The sequence below is a fragment of the Leopardus geoffroyi genome, chromosome A2 (assembly GCF_018350155.1).
Source record: "Leopardus geoffroyi isolate Oge1 chromosome A2, O.geoffroyi_Oge1_pat1.0, whole genome shotgun sequence".
Taxonomy (NCBI): domain Eukaryota; kingdom Metazoa; phylum Chordata; class Mammalia; order Carnivora; family Felidae; genus Leopardus; species Leopardus geoffroyi.
Genome location: NC_059331.1, coordinates 144,436,464 through 144,457,516, shown reverse-complemented (window position 1 = coordinate 144,457,516; position 21,053 = coordinate 144,436,464). Strand labels below are relative to the sequence as shown.

The 21,053-nt window shown below is 35.5% G+C and overlaps 1 protein-coding gene across 8 annotated transcripts in view; it reads left to right on the top strand.

Moving 5' to 3' along the window:
• The window catches only part of ZNF800 (zinc finger protein 800), a 52,872-nt gene that overhangs the window by 16,614 nt on the left and 15,205 nt on the right, over nt 1-21,053 (top strand). For 5 of the 8 annotated variants that reach the window (XM_045495509.1, XM_045495507.1, XM_045495506.1 and 2 more), the window contains exons 4-5: nt 35-178; nt 2,357-4,049. In XM_045495509.1, coding sequence (XP_045351465.1) covers nt 35-178; nt 2,357-4,049 — 1,837 coding nt within the window. Of the gene's footprint in view, nt 1-34; nt 179-2,356; nt 4,050-5,299; nt 7,084-21,053 lie in introns of those variants that run through there. The other 3 variants (XM_045495511.1, XM_045495510.1, XM_045495512.1) reach the window with 1 other exon arrangement.

Below are 21,053 nucleotides of genomic sequence, written 5' to 3'. Positions count from 1 at the left end.
TATCTTTTGTGTTTTCTTTTTTTTTTTCCTTCAGGAACTAAACAACTTAAGCATATTTTATTAAAAGACGTGGACACTATTTTTGAATGTAAATTATGCCGCAGTCTCTTCAGAGGATTACCAAATTTAATTACCCATAAAAAATTCTACTGCCCACCAAGTCTCCAGATGGATGACAGTAAGTTTTATTCATATATTCAGTTATGCATTTTATAGTTAGTTAAGTATTCCTATACTGTAGCTGTATGTTTGTGTTAAAATGGTATTGATAATTTAATGATGGAGAATAAAATTAAACACTTGACTTAATGTTTTATTCATTTTCTTAGATAGGTACTTTCATATGAGCGCTTTTTGCTTCGGTTTTTCTAAAGATATAGGAGGCTCGATTTATGAGTATATTTATTTGTATTAAAATACTGGGTATTGTTTTTGAATGTTTATGTAGACCAGATAGTATATATTCAGGATTTTTCTAAGTTAAAATATGAGTGCTTGAAGGGACTATTGATATTTTTCATTTTCACTTCTTTAACAACTTTTTACATATGACTGTTAATTTACTAAGATTACTGTTAAGTAAATGAGGCTAGAAATAGGGCAAAGAATGAGTAAATGAGTTGATTTCTTGGGGATGGTGAAGAGCGTTAAAAAATATTAATCTTTCCATTTTTTTCTGGGTCTTGGTTTGAAGATTAGTTTTGTTCTCAGTTAAATTTATTTATAGATCAGTCATTTTACCAGAAATTAGATTGTCTTATAGGCTAGCTTGAGATCTGAAATAGCTTTATGTGACAGAGGCAGGTTGAGGCTAATAATGTCTTTGTGGAGCCACATGTTTGTTGGATTAAGTATACCGACCATGTACGATTAAGTACGCAGTATACATAATGGTATTATTTTCTTGCTATAAAGAACCGGTACAAGTTCCTTAAAATATTTTATTAAGTAATAGGTTACATTCATTATGTCTTGTTCAGGGGTTTAACTCTTTGCGGACTTACAAATTTATAGAATTTGTTTTCTTGGTTTGATACTATAGTTACATTATAGATTTTGTGTACTTTTCAATTTAACTTTTTTGGGATGGGAATGAAATGAAAACTCCAAATATCTGAAGTACCACTTTAATTACTAGCATGAAGCTGATATAAAGTATATTATAGCACATAATTGAAACAAAAATTCCTCTATTTGGAAATTTTTCTTACCACTGTTATATCTTGCTATACTTGTTTTTAATCATTGAGATATAAATGAAAAGGCAGTCTATGGGGATAAGTTTTAAACCTGACCTTTTAATAATTGAATTACTAGTAGAAAATTAGTTATTTCTGATAGTTATTCTTTGCAGTTTTTTAGTGTAGAGTTGACTTTTAGACATATAGATAAATGGATTTGTTGGATTATTGTGTACTTCTCTTGGCAATACTCACTCTAGAAATACTTCTGTGAAAGTGTTATCCTTCCTGTAGACACTCCTTTATCCATTTTAATTAGGAAGATCACTAGAAGAGCAATAGTGAATCATTTCTTGATTTCTAAATGGATAGCCAGATTTGATGCTGTATTTGTGGCCAGATTTTAGAGTTGTGTGTGGAAACATAACTAGTGTTAGATAGTTCTGGGATATATAATAGGAATATTTGGTTTCCCATAAGGGATGTAATTATTGTACAAATAAAATAGCTCTGTTTTTTGAGTAAAAATCTATAGTTTTTAATCACTTGCTTTAATGGTATTGTGTCATGTTAAGAAAACATTGAATAGGACTGAGTTTAGCACTTCTATACATGTCATTCATATTTATATCCTACAGATTTTTCTTTTCCAATTCTATCAGATATCTGTACAAGTAGACTAGATTATTTATTATGGATTAAGTTAATAGGACTGCTGTTATGTTTCCTAAAAAAAGAATCACTTTATATAGAATAGTACATTCTTCATGATGTTTTATCCATCTTGGGTTGTAAGAACTTTGATGTGCCTTTGCGAGCCTAAAAATTTTAGACTAAAAATTTGAAATACTGTTTTTATTGTTTAGGACACTCATGTATTTGTATTAAGGGCACTTAGAAGTGGAAGTAGCTCTTTAGATTGCATTTATTCCTTAACATCTGTGTGCCATGATGAGATTTTAAATTAATTTTAGTTTAATTAATACTAATTTTTGTAAAACTACATTAAATGTATAAATTATAAAATACAGAAAAGTAGATAATGCTCTTATAAAAAAATACAAACCAGTAATGTAATAAGTTTTAAGATAGAAGTTCATAATACAACTTTAAATATTAGAGAGCTAGAGCAGGCTAATTATTTCAGATTAAAATGTTGTTTTTTTTCTTAACAGACCTTCCTGATGTAAATGATAAACAAAGTCAAGCCATAAACGATCTCCTAGAAGCCATATATCCAAGTGTGGACAAGCGAGAATATATTATTAAGCTAGAACCCATAGAAACTAATCAAAATGCAGTGTTTCAGTATATTTCAAGGACTGATAATCCTACTGAAGTCACAGAGTCAAGCAGTACTCCTGAACAAACCGAAGTTCAAATACAGGAAACTAGCACTGAACAGTCTAAAACAGTACCCGTTATAGATACAGAGGTGGAAACTGTAGAGCCCCCTCCTGTTGAGATTGTTGCAGATGAAGTTGCACCTACATCTGATGAGCAACCTCAGGAATCACAGGCTGACTTGGAAACTTCTGACAATTCTGATTTTGGTCACCAGTTGATATGTTGTCTTTGTAGAAAAGAATTCAATTCCAGACGAGGCGTTCGTCGTCACATTCGAAAAGTACACAAGAAAAAGATGGAAGAACTAAAAAAGTACATTGAAACACGAAAGAATCCAAACCAGTCCTCTAAAGGACGCAGTAAGAATGTTCTAGTTCCATTAAGTAGGAGTTGTCCAGTATGTTGTAAATCATTTGCTACAAAAGCGAATGTAAGGAGGCATTTTGATGAAGTTCATAGAGGACTAAGGAGGGATTCAATTACTCCTGATATAGCAACAAAGCCTGGGCAACCTTTGTTCCTGGATTCTGTTTCTCCTAAAAAATCTTTTAAGACTCGAAAACAAAAGTCGTCTTCAAAGGCTGAATACAATTTAACTGCATGCAAATGCCTCCTTTGCAAGAGGAAATATAGTTCACAAATAATGCTTAAAAGACATATGCAAATTGTCCACAAGATAACTCTTTCTGGAACAAACTCTAAAAGAGAGAAAGGCCCTAATAATACTGCCAGCAGTTCAGAAATAAAAGTTAAAGTTGAACCAGCAGATTCTGTAGAATCTTCACCCCCTTCCATTACCCATTCTCCACAGAATGAATTAAAGGGAACAAATCATTCAAATGAAAAAAAGAACACACCGGCAGCACAGAAAAATAAAGTTAAACAAGACTCTGAAAGCCCTAAATCAACTAGTCCGTCTGCTGCAGGTGGCCAGCAGAAAACCAGGAAACCAAAACTTTCAGCTGGCTTTGACTTTAAGCAACTTTACTGTAAACTTTGTAAACGTCAGTTTACTTCCAAACAGAACTTGACTAAACACATTGAGTTGCACACAGATGGGAATAACATTTATGTTAAATTCTACAAGTGTCCTCTTTGCACTTATGAAACTCGTCGGAAGCGTGATGTGATACGACATATAACTGTGGTTCATAAAAAGTCATCCCGCTATCTTGGGAAAATAACAGCCAGTTTAGAGATCAGAGCTATAAAGAAGCCCATTGATTTTGTTCTAAATAAAGTGGCAAAAAGAGGCCCTTCGAGGGATGAGGCAAAACATAGTGATTCAAAACATGATGGCACTTCTAACTCTCCTAGTAAAAAGTATGAAGTAGCTGACGTTGGTATTGAAGTAAAAGTCACAAAAAACTTTTCTCTTCACAGATGCAATAAATGTGGAAAGGCATTTGCCAAAAAGACTTATCTTGAACATCATAAGAAAACTCATAAGGCAAATGCTTCCAATTCACCTGAAGGAAACAAAACCAAAGGCCGAAGTACAAGATCTAAGGCTCTTGTCTGGTGAGGAACAGTTACAGAGTTTTGCTTTTTTCCCCCCCATCGAACTAAAAAAAATCATTTGACCATAATTTATAGCTGGTTCCATTTTAATACATGTTTGCTTCCATATATCTTATGGCATTGGGAACTGCAAGAGTAATGTGCATATTGCATTTACCTCTTCAGTGACCTTTATTCCAGTGGCTTGGGAACAAAAGTTAACTTCAGAACTTATCTTCCACAGGACAATGCATTATAGTTCTAGGTAGATGGCACAGGGTCAGTGCTTTCCTCTCAATGTTGTAAAATATATACGTTTATATTGGCTTATGTTTACAATAGAAGTCTTCTGTTTAACTAACTTTGCACAGGTTTAATTTGATTTAGTGACTTAGTCTACTAATGAATACATTGTAGGAAAAGTTAAATATATTAGAATGAATTTGTGAAGGCGATAATTATAGGAAAAAAGTCTTTTGAGGCACTGTAATTATTGTAAAAATTAATCTGTGATGGCTAAATAAAGTGCTGCACTAAGAAAAAGAAAATCCCCAAATTGAATTTAGAACAATTAGCATTTATTACTTATGTTTAACATAGTGCTTCCAGTCAAAGGGGGGAACTTGATAAACAAAAGTTTGGATTTTTTTTTTCCTTCTCCTTAGGAGTGTGTGTTAGTTACTGTTTTTAGTTTTGATCTGCGGAAAAAGTGATTATTTAGGTTCAAAATCTTACTTTTCCCTTTTTGTTTAAACAGACTTTTTGTGATCATTTCAACATAGTTAATATTATTAAGTAGGTTTTTTTTTTTGTTTTTTTTGTTTTTTTTAATCTTTTTTTGTGGTTGTGCGTTGCAAGAAAAGGAAAATCCCTATTGGGAAAAAAGAAAAAAATTTACTTTTTTAGAAGGTTTTGGAATAAATGTAGATTTTTAAAATGCAATATGAAATAAGGAGTAGACTCCCTCTACTTGTTTTTGCAAGTCTATCTATATTTTTAAAAGTTTACCTTCAGTACCTGTGTCCCCTGTATTAAGGCATTTAATATATTTAATTAGTATTAAATTAGTTTGGGATTCAGGTTCTAAGCAGTATACTTAGTTTGAGTACTGAGTAGGTTAAATGTTGTGATTTGAGTATCACACATGTTTTTATTTGTGTGGAAACTTGAGGTGAAACCATCCTTTAGAAGTGATTTACTGTTGTATAATTTTTAAAACAAGGTTTTACTGGTAAACTCAAAAGTGTTCATTTATTCCCATTTCTCCTCAGATAACTTCAAGTGATGTACGAAAAGGTTTGGAGTTCATTTTTGTGGAAAGACTTTAAATTGGTGTTAGAACCACTAAACGTCTTCAAATGGTACTATGAGAAAAAAAGGAAAAACATTTTCATAAATATTCGACTGTAACTGCTGTTTTCTGACTAAAATAATAACCATCTAACCACTTGTTTCTAAGGCACTGCCTCTTCCAGCACTTTCAAGTAGCTGTGACATTACATATTGTCATCACAGTCCATCAGCTAACCACCCTTGACCTTGTGCATTTGGTCTGCAGTTCCTACAAAAATGTTGCAAATTTTGTTTTCCAAACAATTTGTTGATTAAAGCGATCAACAACCTGAAGAATATATCACCACTGGTGATTTTTAATTGACAGAGACTTTATATCTTAGTGACTTTAGTTTTGTTTCACTTTATTTGGCAAAATTTTCATCTGAATTGTACAGATCTATTTCCTAGTGAGTGTATGTTAGGACCAAAAGAGAAATTAGTATCAACATATTATAAATATTTAGCCTACTAAGTATTTGTAATTATTTTTACATTCATTTATTTCTAACTTGTTCTCCAGCACTTAAATGTTTGAAAGTTTCATTCTAAAATATATTCAGCAGAAAGTTCCAGTTCATTTTCGTTCATGGATCATTATTTTTATTTGTCAACATCTGAGGTTTTTATGAAAATTAAACATTCCCCTTTTTTTCTTTAAATTTTATACAAAGCACTTTAATAATAGATGCAACTTAATTTTTCAGTTTCTGTATATTTTTTTTTTAAAGACCACACATTTACTAATGTTAGTATGAAGGTAGTAAATAGCTTACTGATATTTTATGGATGCAGACAATCCATGCACAACCACTTCTTATGATATTAGTTTAATTCTTTAAATATTGCTAAAAAAGGAAGATGGGAGTATAAACCCTGAAGTTTTTTCTCCCAAGTAAAATCTTAAATGACTACTTTAGATGATATTTGATTCCTACTGTAAAATTTGGAAAATAATGAATTCTTGTCCATTTTTGTAATCAAGATTTTAGGAAAAACAGAAGTACATCTATCTTTATGAAATATTGGGCAGGTTTTTGTGTATCAATATTTTGTACTTTTTAGGGAATATTTTATTTTTTAGTAATTTTTGTCAAATTATAATTTTAAAAGGTACAGCAGAGAACATACCATGTTTTTATATAGGTTCATACCTGTACTTAGGAGGGACCCTGTCCATCTATATACTTCTTGTAAAAATTTTAAAGTGTTGAAGATCCACAAGGTCATAATAAAATGCTTCTATAGCTAGAAAAACATTTACCCTTCCCAGTGCTTTGCACTAAAATATACTGTGAAAGGAAACTAGAAAGACTGTAACTGTTGCTGGAAATGTTCTATATTGAATGTACATGCTCTTGTTGGAAAAATGTACTATATGTGATGGAAATAAACCAGACTCAAAATATTTCAGCTAAATGTGCTTCAACAAAGGTGCATTGGTTGAAACTTAAATGTTTTATCAAATTTAAATTTATTCAGTGACTATGAGCAGCTACACTTGAATTATACCCTAATAGTTTTATTTTTAAGGATTAGAGTGATAATTTCTCTTTAATTTAAAAACAGATTTACTTTTCCACATATGGAAAACTTGTACTTATATACCTAACTTTAATGATTAATATCATAATATATTTAGGGAACTAAATGTGTAGGTGGTATTTCATTTATAAACCATCTTCATTAGTTGCACATTATTAAATCTGTATGTTTGACTTTTGCAAGGTGTTATCTTTTATACATTCTTACACACAAGACATCTTCCAAAGATACATTCCAGACTTAAGTACCTACAACCAGTGGAAAGATAGGAGTATTCCTAAAAAGTTTGGGGGTAGTTCTTTGCTACAGCCTCTCATCTATATGTCAGCCTATTGTTCTCTACTTTACTTGTTAAATACCGTAAGGAATAAAGAAAAATAGCCTGATGTTGATGGAGGGGAGCCCAATTACTGGAATTCCTTTATTTCAACTCCCCTATTTCCACAATACTATTCATAGTTTGTCTCCACCCATAACTCTAGGCCCACAGAGCAGGAATTTAGAAGGAGGAATTGAGGGTTCCAAGGACTGTCAAAAGGTTTCATCTGGGTCATAGAGGAAGAAATAGAACTATGTCAGGAGGCGTCTGTCTAAATTAGAATTGCCTAGAGAGATTGGGAATATTTTATCATAGTAGCCAAATCAATGGATCATGGCAGAGAGGAGTTAGAAGCTAAACAAGTTTAGAGAGGTGGAATGAACAAGTAAGAAGTTATTAGATGTTCTTTGTTCTTCCTATTTCTTTCTGGTCTTCATCTTTATTTTTTGGTTTTATTTAGATTCAGGATCTGTCTTCTCAGAGGCTGAGGCTTGAGACTCTTAAGGAGAAGAGTCCTAGGAAATTTGTGGCAGAAGCTTTTCTGCATGCAAATATAAGCAAATATTTGTAGCACTTTTTGTTGTGGGGAGGAGTAGTTAAGTAGGTAAAGAACCATCAGAAACTGCTTATTTTATATTAAAACCTATCTTTGGCTACCAATTATATCTACCTTTGCTATTATTTGATCAATCAAGAGTTTTCCTGTAGAATTCAACTCCTTGTTTCCTGAGATACCTTCCATACGTCATAAGTGGGGTGGAAGAGGAAAAACAATGAAAAGTATGGCTTGCATTTCAACTTTATAAGTTTGGGTAGTACAAGTGAGAGCTGGATGAGGTATGGCTGACACTGGGCAGGTGTTTATTAGAACATGGAGATATATACCTTGAATGTATGATAACTTTTTTTTTTCATGTCTCTGTTTCCCCCTCTTTCCTCCCAACTTCAGGAAGAAAGCCTCCTCTTGAAGAATATATATATTCTTTATTCTTGTAGAATATATAAATTCTTGGCCTACTTTTGTACATATGAGCTGAGTTTTTGGCTTGTATTATTGAAAAGTACTTCACTTTTTTTAGGGATATGTATTTGTTATATTGCTTTATGATCAATAGGCTTTTCTACTCATTTTGCTTGAAAGAGCCCATGGATGCAGTAGCAGGGAATTTTGTGGTCTTTCTAGGGCTTGAGTTTACCAATAGGTGTTATGGCAAGAAAGTATTGAGATAGACACAAGTGGCTATCATTTCCTATTGTGAAGTTGGAAAAGATGTTTTCAAATAGCATGACCTCTGAAAAAGAAATGCTTCTTAAACTTTAGAAATTAGGTTTCCAGGTTTCCTACAGTGGCCAATGGAAGTATTCTCGATCTTTAGTTAGGAGTTTTAGAAGTTACTTTTTTTAATGGAATCCATAGATTACCAGGATTATGATTTAGCTGTGACTCTAAGAGTTGATCTGAAGCTGAGCTCTAAGATACGTGTAGCAAAATGTTGGCTGTTGTATTATGCAAAATCCTTCTGTACTCTGTGCTATTCTTTCCCTCTTCTTCAACTTTAGAAACCTAAGGATTAGAAAGAAGTAAGGATCAGCAGTCTTAAGAATGGCTGTTGTTTGGTTTCTAAGGAATTAGGCACATGATATAACGTAGAATAAAACATGTTTCACTTAAACTCACCTGCAATTATTTTGACTTTTCTAACTTTCAAATTCACTCCTGTCTCCTAGAATTTGTTTCTGTACTATTTTACTCTGAGTTCTCTTCTGAATCTCTGGCTTTTCTTTTCTTTTTTTTTTTTTTTTGCTTCTCTACCAAGTACCAAGATAGCAAAAATGTTTTTTGAGAAGGTAAGAGGGTGGAAAGTCAGCTCATTTCTTCCTGAATATTTGTCATTCTAAATTTGATTTGTCAGGCTTATTATTTCTTTTCAAACTGCTTCTTCTGCATATATTCACCACCATGCACCCCCCAAGCAGAGGTGAACTTAATGAAGACCATAGTTGTGTCTGGTTGGGAAAATGCCTGAAGTTGGAGGTTTTACTGTTTGTGCCCACTCAGTAGAGTTAATTTGCTTGATTGTTTATATTTGAAGTCAGGGACTATGTCTTGATAATTTTGTTTAGTGCCTAGCACATTTTCATGTATACGCAGGCACTGTGAATAAAAACTTGATATTCAAGTGAGTGGTAGCTTTTTCCATCTCAGAATCGTGCTGTCATATACTTTGAGACTTCGGGTTTTAATTTCATAAACTTTTAATGTTTATTTATTTTTGAGGGAGGGATGGAGAGAGAGAGAGAGACAGGCAGACAGGCAAAGAGGGAGACAGAGAATCTGAAGCAGGCTCCAGGCTCTGAGCTGTCAGCACAGAGCCTGACGTGGGGCTTGAACTCATGGACTGTGCGATCATGACCTGAGCTGAAGTCGGACGCTTAACCGACTGAGCCACCCAGGTGCCCCATCATTTCATAAACTTTTATTATTTCAATATTGATTTTACTCATTTTAGAAAATGCTGCCAGTACTAAGATGATAGTTTGTAATAATAAACAGAACTCTTCATATTAGATAATAATAATGAGTATTCATGGAGTGCTGACTATATGCCAAGTACTCTGCTATCCTTTACATGCATAATGCCCCTCATCGACCAAGAAGACCCACCAATAAGATCCACCAGTAAGAACTGTTACTTCATTATCTCCATTTTATAGAATTCTGAGTTTCAGCGTAGAATTTCAGTGATTTACTTAAGTTCACATAGCTAGGGAATAACAGAATTGAGACTTGACACTAGGTCTTGACTATGAAGCATGTGCTCTTAATCCGTGCACGTTACATTTGCACATTGTACTGTTTACAAAGCACATCTACCACATTACCTTTTTGGCAGCTTAGTGTAATGATCTGGAGCTAGATTAGTTGGTGAAATTTTTGTATCCGCACATTATTTCCTGTGTGGCTTTGTACTAGTTACTTAATCATTCTGTGTCCTAGTTACCTCATCTGTGAAACGGGGATAATATCTACCTTATGGGGTTCTGAGGATAAAATGAAAAATACGTGAAACATTTAAAGTAGTGCTTGGCATGTTACAATAAATGTTGGATATGGTTACCGTAAGTGATTTTCATAGCATTGGAAATGTGTAATGTTTTTATTACCACTTAAAGTTTAGATTGAAATGGGTGCATTAGAAGAGAACTTTATTGCTACACATCAGATTTTAACTCTTGCTTTGTATTTGATTGGGACAATGAAGACAACCGACTGTATTATTATTTGCTGTCAATTTTCTTCTGATCAGATATTACTAGTTTACCATTCTCATAAATTTTTCACTCATCTTGAAAAAAGGTATTAGGTAGTTTTAAGCACATTCATTTTAAGTTTGGCTTTGTTTTTATGGTTACTCCCCAGAATAATCCATCTGTCTTAAAATTCTTATTAGTATCTGTCCCATCACACAAAAATTTTATTGTTGGTCATGTGCAGAATATTGACATGGAGCTAATATTAATTGATTAACATAGCTGAAACATTTCTGTAAAAGTATATATGCAGTACTATTTGAAAGAAAGCTTCAGTTATGGAATGAGTAGATTCTTCAGGAGAGCATGATTTGGGCTAAGTCAGGAATTTCTTGGGTAAATGTGTCATGAAGAGGTAAGAAGTGGTACTTTGAAAAGTCTTGCCCCTGGTAGTCATTAGTGGCAGTACTCCAAATTTCACTGAGGCCCAAGTACTGTTAGATTATCTGCCGAAAGGGTTTACGCACATACCCAATTGTTCCTGCTTTTACTTTGTTAACAATAAGATAATGATTTTAGAAACTTTTGTATTTAGGGACTTGTATAATTTGCAACACCAGAGAACGTTTGTCCCTAGGTTTGGATGAACCTTCGTATTCTGAACTTCAGATCAAGTGCTGGGGTTCCAGCGCCTGTGTTGTATGGCTTCTTAGTGATGCTGATACTCAAATACTTGTGTCAGGTATCTGGAGCATATTCCTGGCACACAAAACACTGTGATATGTAAGGCGTAGAATGATAATGCTTGAAAAAATAGCCAAACCAAAATAAACCAAAAAACAAAAACAAAAAAAACCCCCTCACTTTGAATGCTTGAGCAATAATAACATGAAGCTATCCGGGTGTCCTGCTTTATATAATCTCATTAGCACTTTCAGTACAAGAGTGTGTAATGATGTTACGTCGAGAGGAAAAGTTATTACACCAAAATGAACCCTAAGTGCATGGAACTGTTATTACAACTCAGGTTTTGAATATTCGTTTTTAATCTCTGCTATCTGTGGGATTATACTGAAAATAAATTAGCTCTGAGAAATGGAACTGTGGCTTTTAGTCAGACTTTCTAAGCTGTGCAAAAATATTTTTTTAAAGAAGTTTGAGACTCTTCTTGCATAGATTGGGCCTTTGGTAAACCTGAACACCAAAATACCTGTTAGGTGTGACTAGTAGCTTTTATTTTGGATGGAAGGAAAAAGCTAGGGATACTTTTCTTCTAAGAAAAAAATAGTGAAGCACTAGGAAGATATTGTATGCACAAGTGATTGAATTATGTGAAAAAATACTTTTAGGGATAGGATTTTTATGTCATTTCCTTGAATTTTTGACATAAGTTGTTAGGGGCTTTTTATAAAAGCTTCTGTAGGAGAGTGGCTATGTCATTTTCAAGCCTTTTGATCATTGGAGATTTGTTGAATTCCTTGAAGTTTAATGTGCTGGGCATTTGCAGATGGTTGAGACTTTCTGAGCTTCTTTGTCCTTTCCTTTGAATGGGCAGGCTTCAAGGTGATAAGATAGTCTAATGAGAGTGTCATAAAGATGGTCAAAAACATACTTAGTGAAATTTATGCATAATTTTCAGTATATCGTCAAGTTAAACTTTTTCTGAAACATTTTCACATTTTTCCAATTTGCCCTTTCTTTGCTTGTCCATCGTGACTAGTCAACTGTTGTTGCATATGATTATGAGAGAACAAAATCACTTATTTGCCATAAAATGTGGACATAAACAGATTATTGTACACACAGGAGGAAGAGATGATTTTGTTTCCTGTAGCTCCCTTGGATCTCTTTTTAATCTTTAAGTGCACAATTGTAATGATATAAATTGTTAAATTTAAAGGTTTAAGATACATCTCTGAAGCCCCACCCCCCCTTTTTAAAGACGGTTAACTAGAGCAAAGTAACAGTGTAACACTGTGTCTTCAAATCACAGATGCTACAAGATGGAACTAAGACCCACAATGCTTAGATTACCACCCACCCAGTTTGCCTTGTCATCTAATTGCAGCTCTGTTGAGTGTATGTGCACTCATATATAAAAATACTGTGCCATGCTTTATTTTATTTTATTTTATTTTATTTTATTTTATTTTATTTCATTTCATTTCATTTCATTTCATTTCATTTCATTTCATTTCATTATTTATTTTTGGTTGCATGCAGAGTTTTACTTGGTCTGTAGCTAGTAATGAAAGGCTTATTAGAAAGCTTCATGTGGGAAAATAAGGGAGATTGAAACTGGCTTCACCATATAGATTTCAACTAGGTGTTAACAGAACCTGGAAAAAATCAATGCAGCTGTAGCGACTGGGTATGGTCCTCTTCACAGCAGCAGTATTCTCTGCTGTTATTGCCCTTCTCAGACTCTGTTTTTACTTTTTATTTTTAAACTAATAACCTTATTCTGTATCTTTTCAATGTGGTTATAACTGCCTCATTACTTCTGCTGCCTGCCTTCTCTGCTTTTCAGCTACTTTCCATATAGCTCGTAAGAAAAAAATCTGATTAAGTTAGGTTTATTCCCTGTCGGGCAAATCTCCCATGCCAGGTCTTTTCATTGGTTGCTGGCCATAAGTTGCTCTTCATAGATTGGCTGCTTTTGGGATATGTGCTCCCCCATTGCTCCTGTCATTGGTGATCACGGTGGCAGAGTCAGTGGCATAAAACCTATTCCTGAACCCAATAAAAGGAATCTTGGTGGGAATCTTTTAAAAGAGGGATCTGGATAGTTCTGGAATGTAATCTTTCCAGTACACATGATTAGATAGAATTAGATAAAGGGGATTAAGAGTACTCTTCCTGAGGGGTGCCTTGGTGGCTCAGGCGCCTGGGTGGCTCAGTCGGTTGAGCGTCTGACTTTGGCTCAGGTCATATCTCGCCGTTCATGAGTGCAAGCCCCACGTCGGGCTCTGTGCTGACAGCTCGGAGCCTGGAACCTGCTTCGGATTCTGTGTCTCCCTCTCTCTGCCCCTTCCCCACTCATGCTCTGTCTCTCTCTGTCTCTCAAAGATGAATAAACGTTTAAAAAAAAAAAAAAGTACTCTTCCCGGGATGAGCACTGAGTAATGAATAGAATTGTTGAATCATACTGTACACCTGAAACTAATATGACACTGTATGTTAATTATACTTCAGTTAAGAAAGTCAGAGTTGGTAGGTACCAGATTTGTGGTGTTAATCTGTCTTGCTCTAAAAAAAAATAAACTAAAACTAAAAAGGTGATAGAATTAAAAGTAACCTGGGACTTTGAGTGTTCTGTCAGTGCAGCATCAGTCCTTTCCATCCTGAGAAAATGTGGAAAAGAGTTTTCTAATCAGCGTCTGCAGTTCCTTTTCTGAACTGTCTGGTGCTGTCTCCATTTTCACCTTTGCAGATTCATAGAAGTTTTCACTCTGAAAGCACCATTACATCTCCTGTACCAGCGTATTAGGCCATTCTGTCAATTGCTGCTGCTTTCCACACACCTCCAATTATGCTGTATGGTTTGAGTTGGTGATTTAGTGAGCCCTTTAAGTATTGCTTCTGTTTTTCTACTTGTATTTTCCATGTTTGGGTTCACTCTGCAATAGCTGTTTTATGTCTTCTCATTCATTCCTTCAATGACACATACCATTGGTTGAGTGGCCATCATGTGCCTGGTACTATTCCAGTCTTTTGGGGAAACAGAATTGTAACAGTGGTTAAAGCATGGATTTTTAAGAATGATGCAGACCTGAGTTCAAGTCCTGGCTCCTTTACTTGCTAGTTACTTAATCTTTCTAAGCTTGAGTTTTTGTCTGTAAAATGATAATATTAGAAACTACCTTATAGGTAGGTTTGTTGTGGGAATTTATACAAATTTAGTGATATATTGTATTTTATATACTCAGCACATTGCGTGGCTCAAGTAAGAGCTCAATAAATTTGCATTATTACTGTTGTAGTAATCACTAAAATTATTATCAATTTGCTCTGAAATACTTTCTAGCACTTGGTGTCTGGTTATCTTGCTTTGCCATTTGTGGTTCGTTGCCTTTTTGTTGGCATTAATCCAACCGTTTAATGAAAAGTCAGATATAACATCCGTGATAAAGCCAAGATACCCAGCAGTTTATTAAGGTAAAACATACTATTTTATGGTCTTTAATCTGCTGCCACTTTTAATAGCACCTTCTGCTGATTGTTAAAGAATTTGTTGAACCTTTCATATAATTTTGCTTCTCTGTGGCTGTTTTATAGAAGCATGTATAGTTTGAGTATAGAAACTCAAAGCAGCTTTTGGTTTTATTCTTTTGTTGTAAACATTAGGCTATGGGTACATGAACATACTCTGAATTTACAAGCAAGAATTATGTCTTCTATTTGCATCACCAGTGCCTCACAGTGTAGTTGGCATATAACAGGTGCTTAGAGAATGTTGAAGGAAGGAAAACGGAAGGCAGGAACAGGACATCAGGGATCTTCAGGCTTATCATTAGTCCACAAATATACCTTTGCTTTTAAGCTTCCTTCCCATTACATCATCTTCTGATCTATATAGTTTCTCTGCCTGTGAGCTCCTCTTTGTTTCTGTTACTGCTGGCTTCTGTTGCCTACCTTCTTTGTGTGAACCTCTTAGGTTCTGCCATTGCTACTCAGTGATGGTGACAGATTCAAACTCATGGCAGTGCTGTATTGACTGTATATGCTGTAAGTAATCCATAATCAATTGCACACTGTATGGATGCACATTTAGTGATTTTTTGGCTGGTTCTTTTAAAGGTTTACTTTTGTTTAATTCATGTTTATTGAATTCTTTGAAATTCAGCTCACATTTCACTTCCTATTCCATTCCCAGATCTCCACAAAAAGCAGGCAACTAATTGTTGATATTAGTTGTTGATATTGCTGCTTCTGTCATTTGTGTAATCTTAGAAATTGGGATTGATTAGTTATTTTGTTTATGTAATTCTCACATTGCCTACTTTAGAACTTTTGCACTGTCCTTAAAGCCTCCAGCTGTATTTTTGTTCCCTTGGTAAGAAGCAGCTTAGCCTGTATCATGGCAAAAGGTAGAGGCATTTCTTTATGCTCCCCTTCTGCATCACACTTACTTTCTTGTCTTCTATTCCTTCTTTGATTCTTTGCAGAAAGAAGTGTTCTTCTTTTCCAAGTCCAACACTTCTGCCCTTTTTCCCCCAAGACCTTCCTTCAACAACCCTCTTCTCTTTTCCCCTCCCCATCTTCTGTCTTCCTTTCCACAAGCTTCTCCCCCTCAGCCCACAAATATGCTCAAATTCCTTTCAGCCAGAAAGTAAACTTTACCTACATACTACCTTCAGTCTAGTTACTGCCATCTGTTCCTGCTTCCTTTCACTGTCAGGCTTCCACGTGCTTTCATACTGCTCTGTTTTAGCACCACTTTCACTATAACTTTGTATGTCCTTGTCCTCCTTCTCCTTTAGACTATAAAGCTCTTAGATATGTGTGTTGATCACCATTGATTCCTCAGGGCCTAGGACAGTTCCTGGTCCATAGTAGGCATTCAGTAAATATTTGTTGAATGAATGAACAATATAGTGCCATGCCTATACCACTCACTTGTGAACCATCTGCAATTTTTTTCTACACCTACGTTTTTATTAAAAGTTCACTTGAAGGACATCAATGCCCACATAAATGCTACATCTGGTGGCTTCTCGCTTTTCATCATTCTTGACCTCTTCATGACCATTAATACTTATAAATTTACTTTTCCCAGATTTTTACGGTCACTTATAACTGGGTCACCTTGGGATAATCTCAGCATGGTATTGCATCAAAAACAAACAAACATCTTTGTTTCCAAAAATCTTTGGAAAATAATGAACCTATTTACTATTTTACAGAAATTTCATGAGATAGAAAGGTACAATTACATAAAGCTTAAATCCTCATACAACTTGGCAGCTTCCTCCAATCTCTCTTCTGTAATATTTCTCCCAAAACATTCTGTGAACTTCCTATCCAAAACCCCTTGACCACTTTTCCCATCTTTATTTTCGTCTAAGAATAACTTTCCAGTTTAAATCACTTTAGCCTCTCAGGTTTTTCCAGTTCTTTTCATACCCATTATCCTGCTCAGGATTCTAAAAGTCTAGGAACATTCTCTTGATTTCATCTGGTTTGCCGTTACTAACTTTGCATGATTTTGCTTAATCTTGAAGCTTTAGATCAGACACTATGTCCTCCAGTGAGTATTTCCTGACTTCCAAAGTTTGGCTAGGTTTCCCCTGAGTATGTTTCTATAGAACCTCATCAATAACTATATTGAAATGATCTATTTGTGCCTCTTTCTTAGACTATAAGCATCTTAAGGGTAGGGCTCCTATCTTTTCTTCATACCCCTGGCATCTTATAATGCATCTGGAACATGGTGGATGTTAATAAATATTTATTGAACTGATGCTTCTGTGAACTCTGAGCCTTTCTTGCCTTTGGCATTTGTTAGTAGGCCTTTAAATGTGGATCAAACTTTCCTGAGTCCTTTTTCTTTTTTTTATACCGTCTCGGTGATTTCTTTACTTCCAGAGCATCAGTTATCATTTCTGTGAAGATGACCCCAAACCTGTTCTCTAGCCTGGCTGTTCTCCTGATTATAAGACCATTTGATTTCAAAGTTGCATGTCAGACATCTCTATAAAATGTTTCTCCAGTATCTTAAATGCAACAAAAACTCAGTAAACCAAACTTGTTATCTTCCCTTTAAACTTGTTCCTTCTTTATGTGTTCCCTGTATCAATTCTTCACACTCCTACCCTCTCAGTTGCCTAGACTAATTAGAATCCTAGGAAATACCTGGATTTTTTTTTTTTTTTTCTTTCTCTCACACTCTTCACGTAATCAGTGATCAACGCCTGTTCATCTTTCCTGTGACTGTTTTTTACACTTGGCTCTTCCTTGCCATCTCCATCTTTAGTAGTTTAGTTTGGACTCTTATCTCTTACCTACACTATTGTATTAGTCTTGTAACTGACCTCCTCTCTAATCTGTCTTCCATGCTGCTGTCAGAATTATCTTCCTAAAACACAGATGTGCTGTTACTGTATGTTCCTTACTTGACTGATTTATTCATTCTCAGGTGTCAGCTTGTCACTTCTAAAGAAAGACAACCTAAAGTATGTCTCCCTTGTAGTTCTGTTTCATATTCCTTTCCTACTTGTCATCTAATACAGTTTGTAATTATGCTTGTATTTGTGCATTGACTTGTTTAATGTCTGTCTTCCCAGTGGAGAAATTTATGTAAGAGACTGAGTGAGGATAGTTATGTAGACCCTGCGCCTAGCACAATACTCAGGACATGGTAATGCTTTAAAAATATTTGTTGAATGAGTGGATGAATGATAGCTTATCAGTATAGGCAAATAGGAGATAGCAAAGGCAGAGAAGTTACAGGGTCCTAGAATCTTCTACATCCTCATAGGCCTTCGTCTGTAGTTCTAGTTTTTCTGTAATAGTAATGGGCTTCTCCCTTCTGTCTATTGCATTTATTTCCATGAGGATGGGAGTCAACAATTACCCCACACTCACACTAATGCTGATGTGACTGCAGTTGATTTGGGGGCCACTGGGTGGTGGCAGCTAGATTTGTTTACCCGGTATTGATGCATAGGTGGTGTCCTAGGCATGCAGGCAAACAGGTATTTGCTAGGTTGAATTAACCCAGATTCCCTTTTAGCTCCTTGAGTGATGCAAGCCTTTATACCACATGTTAATTAAAGTATTTATTACTTGTAGGACTAGTTGTATTTGAAATGAGGTGTTTATTTGCCTTTTAAAGATTGAAGATTTCAATTGAACGAACTTTCATTGAATAGAAGCTGAATAAATCATTTGAAAATACTATCTAGGGGTAGGTCAGTAATAATAAGCAAATTAAACTTTTTGTCCACCCTGTGAGGCCTGCCCAGGTATCAAAAATCAAGGAATTTTATAAGTATTCTTCAGATTTTACTATTTCATAGATTGACTAGCTTCATCCATTCAGTAGGCATAAAGAGCTCCTGCCTTGTGTAAGGCACTGATTTAGGTGCTAGGGTTGCAGAGGTAAGAAACCGCTCTTCCTCTTTTTTTTTTTTTTTTTCAGTATATGAAATTTATTGTCAAAATGGTTTCCATACAACACCCAGTGCTCATCCCAAAAGGTGCCCTCCCCAATACCCATCACCCACCCTCCCCTCCCTCCCACCCCCCATCAACCCTCAGTTTGTTCTCAGTTTTTAAGAGTCTCTCATGCTTTGGCTCTCTCCCACTCTAACTCTAACCTCTTTTTTTTTTTTTTCCCTTCCCCTCCCCCGTGGGTTTCTGTCAAGTTTCTCAGGATCCACATAAGAGTGAAAACATATGGTATCTGTTTTTCTCTGTATGGCTTATTTCACTTAGCATCACACTCTCCAGTTCCATCCACGTGGCTACAAAGGCCATATTTCGTTCTTTCTCATTGCCACGTAGTACTCCATTGTGTATATAAACCACAATTTCTTTATCCATTCATCAGTTGATGGACATTTAGGCTCTTTCCATAATTTGGCTATTGTTGAGAGTGCTGCTATAAACATTGGGGTACAAGTGCCCCTATGCATCAGTACTCCTGTATCCCTTGGGTAAATTCCTAGCAGTGCTATTGCTGGGTCATAGGGTAGGTCTATTTTTATTTCTGAGGAACCTCCACACTGTTTTCCAGAGTGGCTGCACCAATTTGCATTCCCACCAACAGTGCAAGAGGGTTCCCGTTTCTCCACATCGTCTCCAGCATCTATAGTCTCCTGATTTGTTCATTTTGGCGACTCTGACTGGTGTGAGGTGATATCTGAGTGTGGTTTTGATTTGTATTTCCCTGATAAGGAGCGACGTTGAGCATCTTTTCATGTGCCTGTTGGCCATCCAGATGTCTTCTTTAGAGAAGTGTCTATTCATGTTTTCTGCCCATTTCTTCACTGGGTTATTTGTTTTTCGGGTGTGGAGTTTGGTGAGCTCTTTATAGATTTTGGATACTAGCCCTTTGTCCGATATGTCATTTGCAAATATCTTTTCCCATTCCGTTGGTTGCCTTTCAGTTTTGTTGGTTGTTTCCTTTGCTGTGCAGAAGCTTTTTATCTTCATAGGGTCCCAGTAATTCATTTTTGCTTTTAATTCCCTTGCCTTTGGGGATGTGTCGAGTAAGAGATTGCTACGGCTGAGGTCAGAGAGGTCTTTTCCTGCTTTCTCCTCTAGGGTTTTGATGGTTTCCTGTCTCACATTCAGGTCCTTTATCCATTTTGAGTTTATTTTTGTGAATGGTGTGAGAAAGTGGTCTAGTTTCAACCTTCTGCGTGTTGCTGTCCAGTTCTCCCAGCACCATTTGTTAAAGAGACTGTCTTTTTTCCATTGGATGTTCTTTCCTGCTTTGTCAAAGATTAGTTGGCCATACGTTTGTGGGTCTAGTTCTGGGGTTTCTATTCTATTCCATTGGTCTATGTGTCTGTTTTTGTGCCACAGTTCTTCCTCTTAAGTATCAAAGAAAAGAACAAATTATAAGGATACACAGAAGTGCAATATTAAGGCACACTGAGGAGTTGGGGAAGGCTTTTCATAATTCCTAAATTCATTCTTGAATTGCGTTTTGAAAGAGGCAGAAAAACTTCCAGGTGGGTACAGACACATGAGACCACACGTAGACCAAGGGAAGATGAGACAGAGTGATGGCCAAGTCAAGAAAGACCTTATGTACCAAGTAAGTAGTTTGAATCAAATTTTCAAGATTAAGGGTAGTTATTGAAGGATTTTAAGCAGGGGTATTTGATAGCATTGAGGAGATTGAATTGGGATAGAGAGTAAGATTTGTGGTGGGGAAATCAAATAGAAGCCACTTTTAGAAATCTAAATAGGAAGTGATAAGGGCCTAAATTTAGGTAAGGCAATGAAACTGAGGAGACAGATATGGACACTATAATTATTTCAGAAGTGTAATTTTCCAGGCAGTGGAGATGAATAAGGAATGTGACTGCCAGGTTTGGGAATATTGGTTGGGCAGGTGGGTCAGTCCATTCTTCAAGGTAGGAAACATAGGAGGAGGAACATTTTCTGGGGAGAAATGTTGAATAAAAGTTTAGATGTGTTGAGTTTGAGATGCTTATGGGACATCTCACTGGAGATGCTTAGTAGGACTAGGAGATACAGACTGGAGGTCAAGAGAGAGATTTGTCCAGAGACTTGAGATTTATGAGTCATTAGTGCACATATATTTTAAGCCATAGGTTATGAAGAGGTTGCAAAGAAGGATAAATACACTCCACATATCATACTATTTCTCACATTCTTCTGGTTTAGTGTGTAAGTTAGGTTGGTGCCTTTCTATTTCAGTTTTTCATTTGGGAAATGATGTTTGACTAGCACTGATTCTCTGCTCCAACCGCTACCACTCTCCACTGCCATTTATACAGTCTATAATGTAACTTATATTTGATATTACTTTAAGAAATGCTGGATAATTAAATTGTAACACTATTAGGCAATGTGAACTAATTTAGAGGACTTTAAAA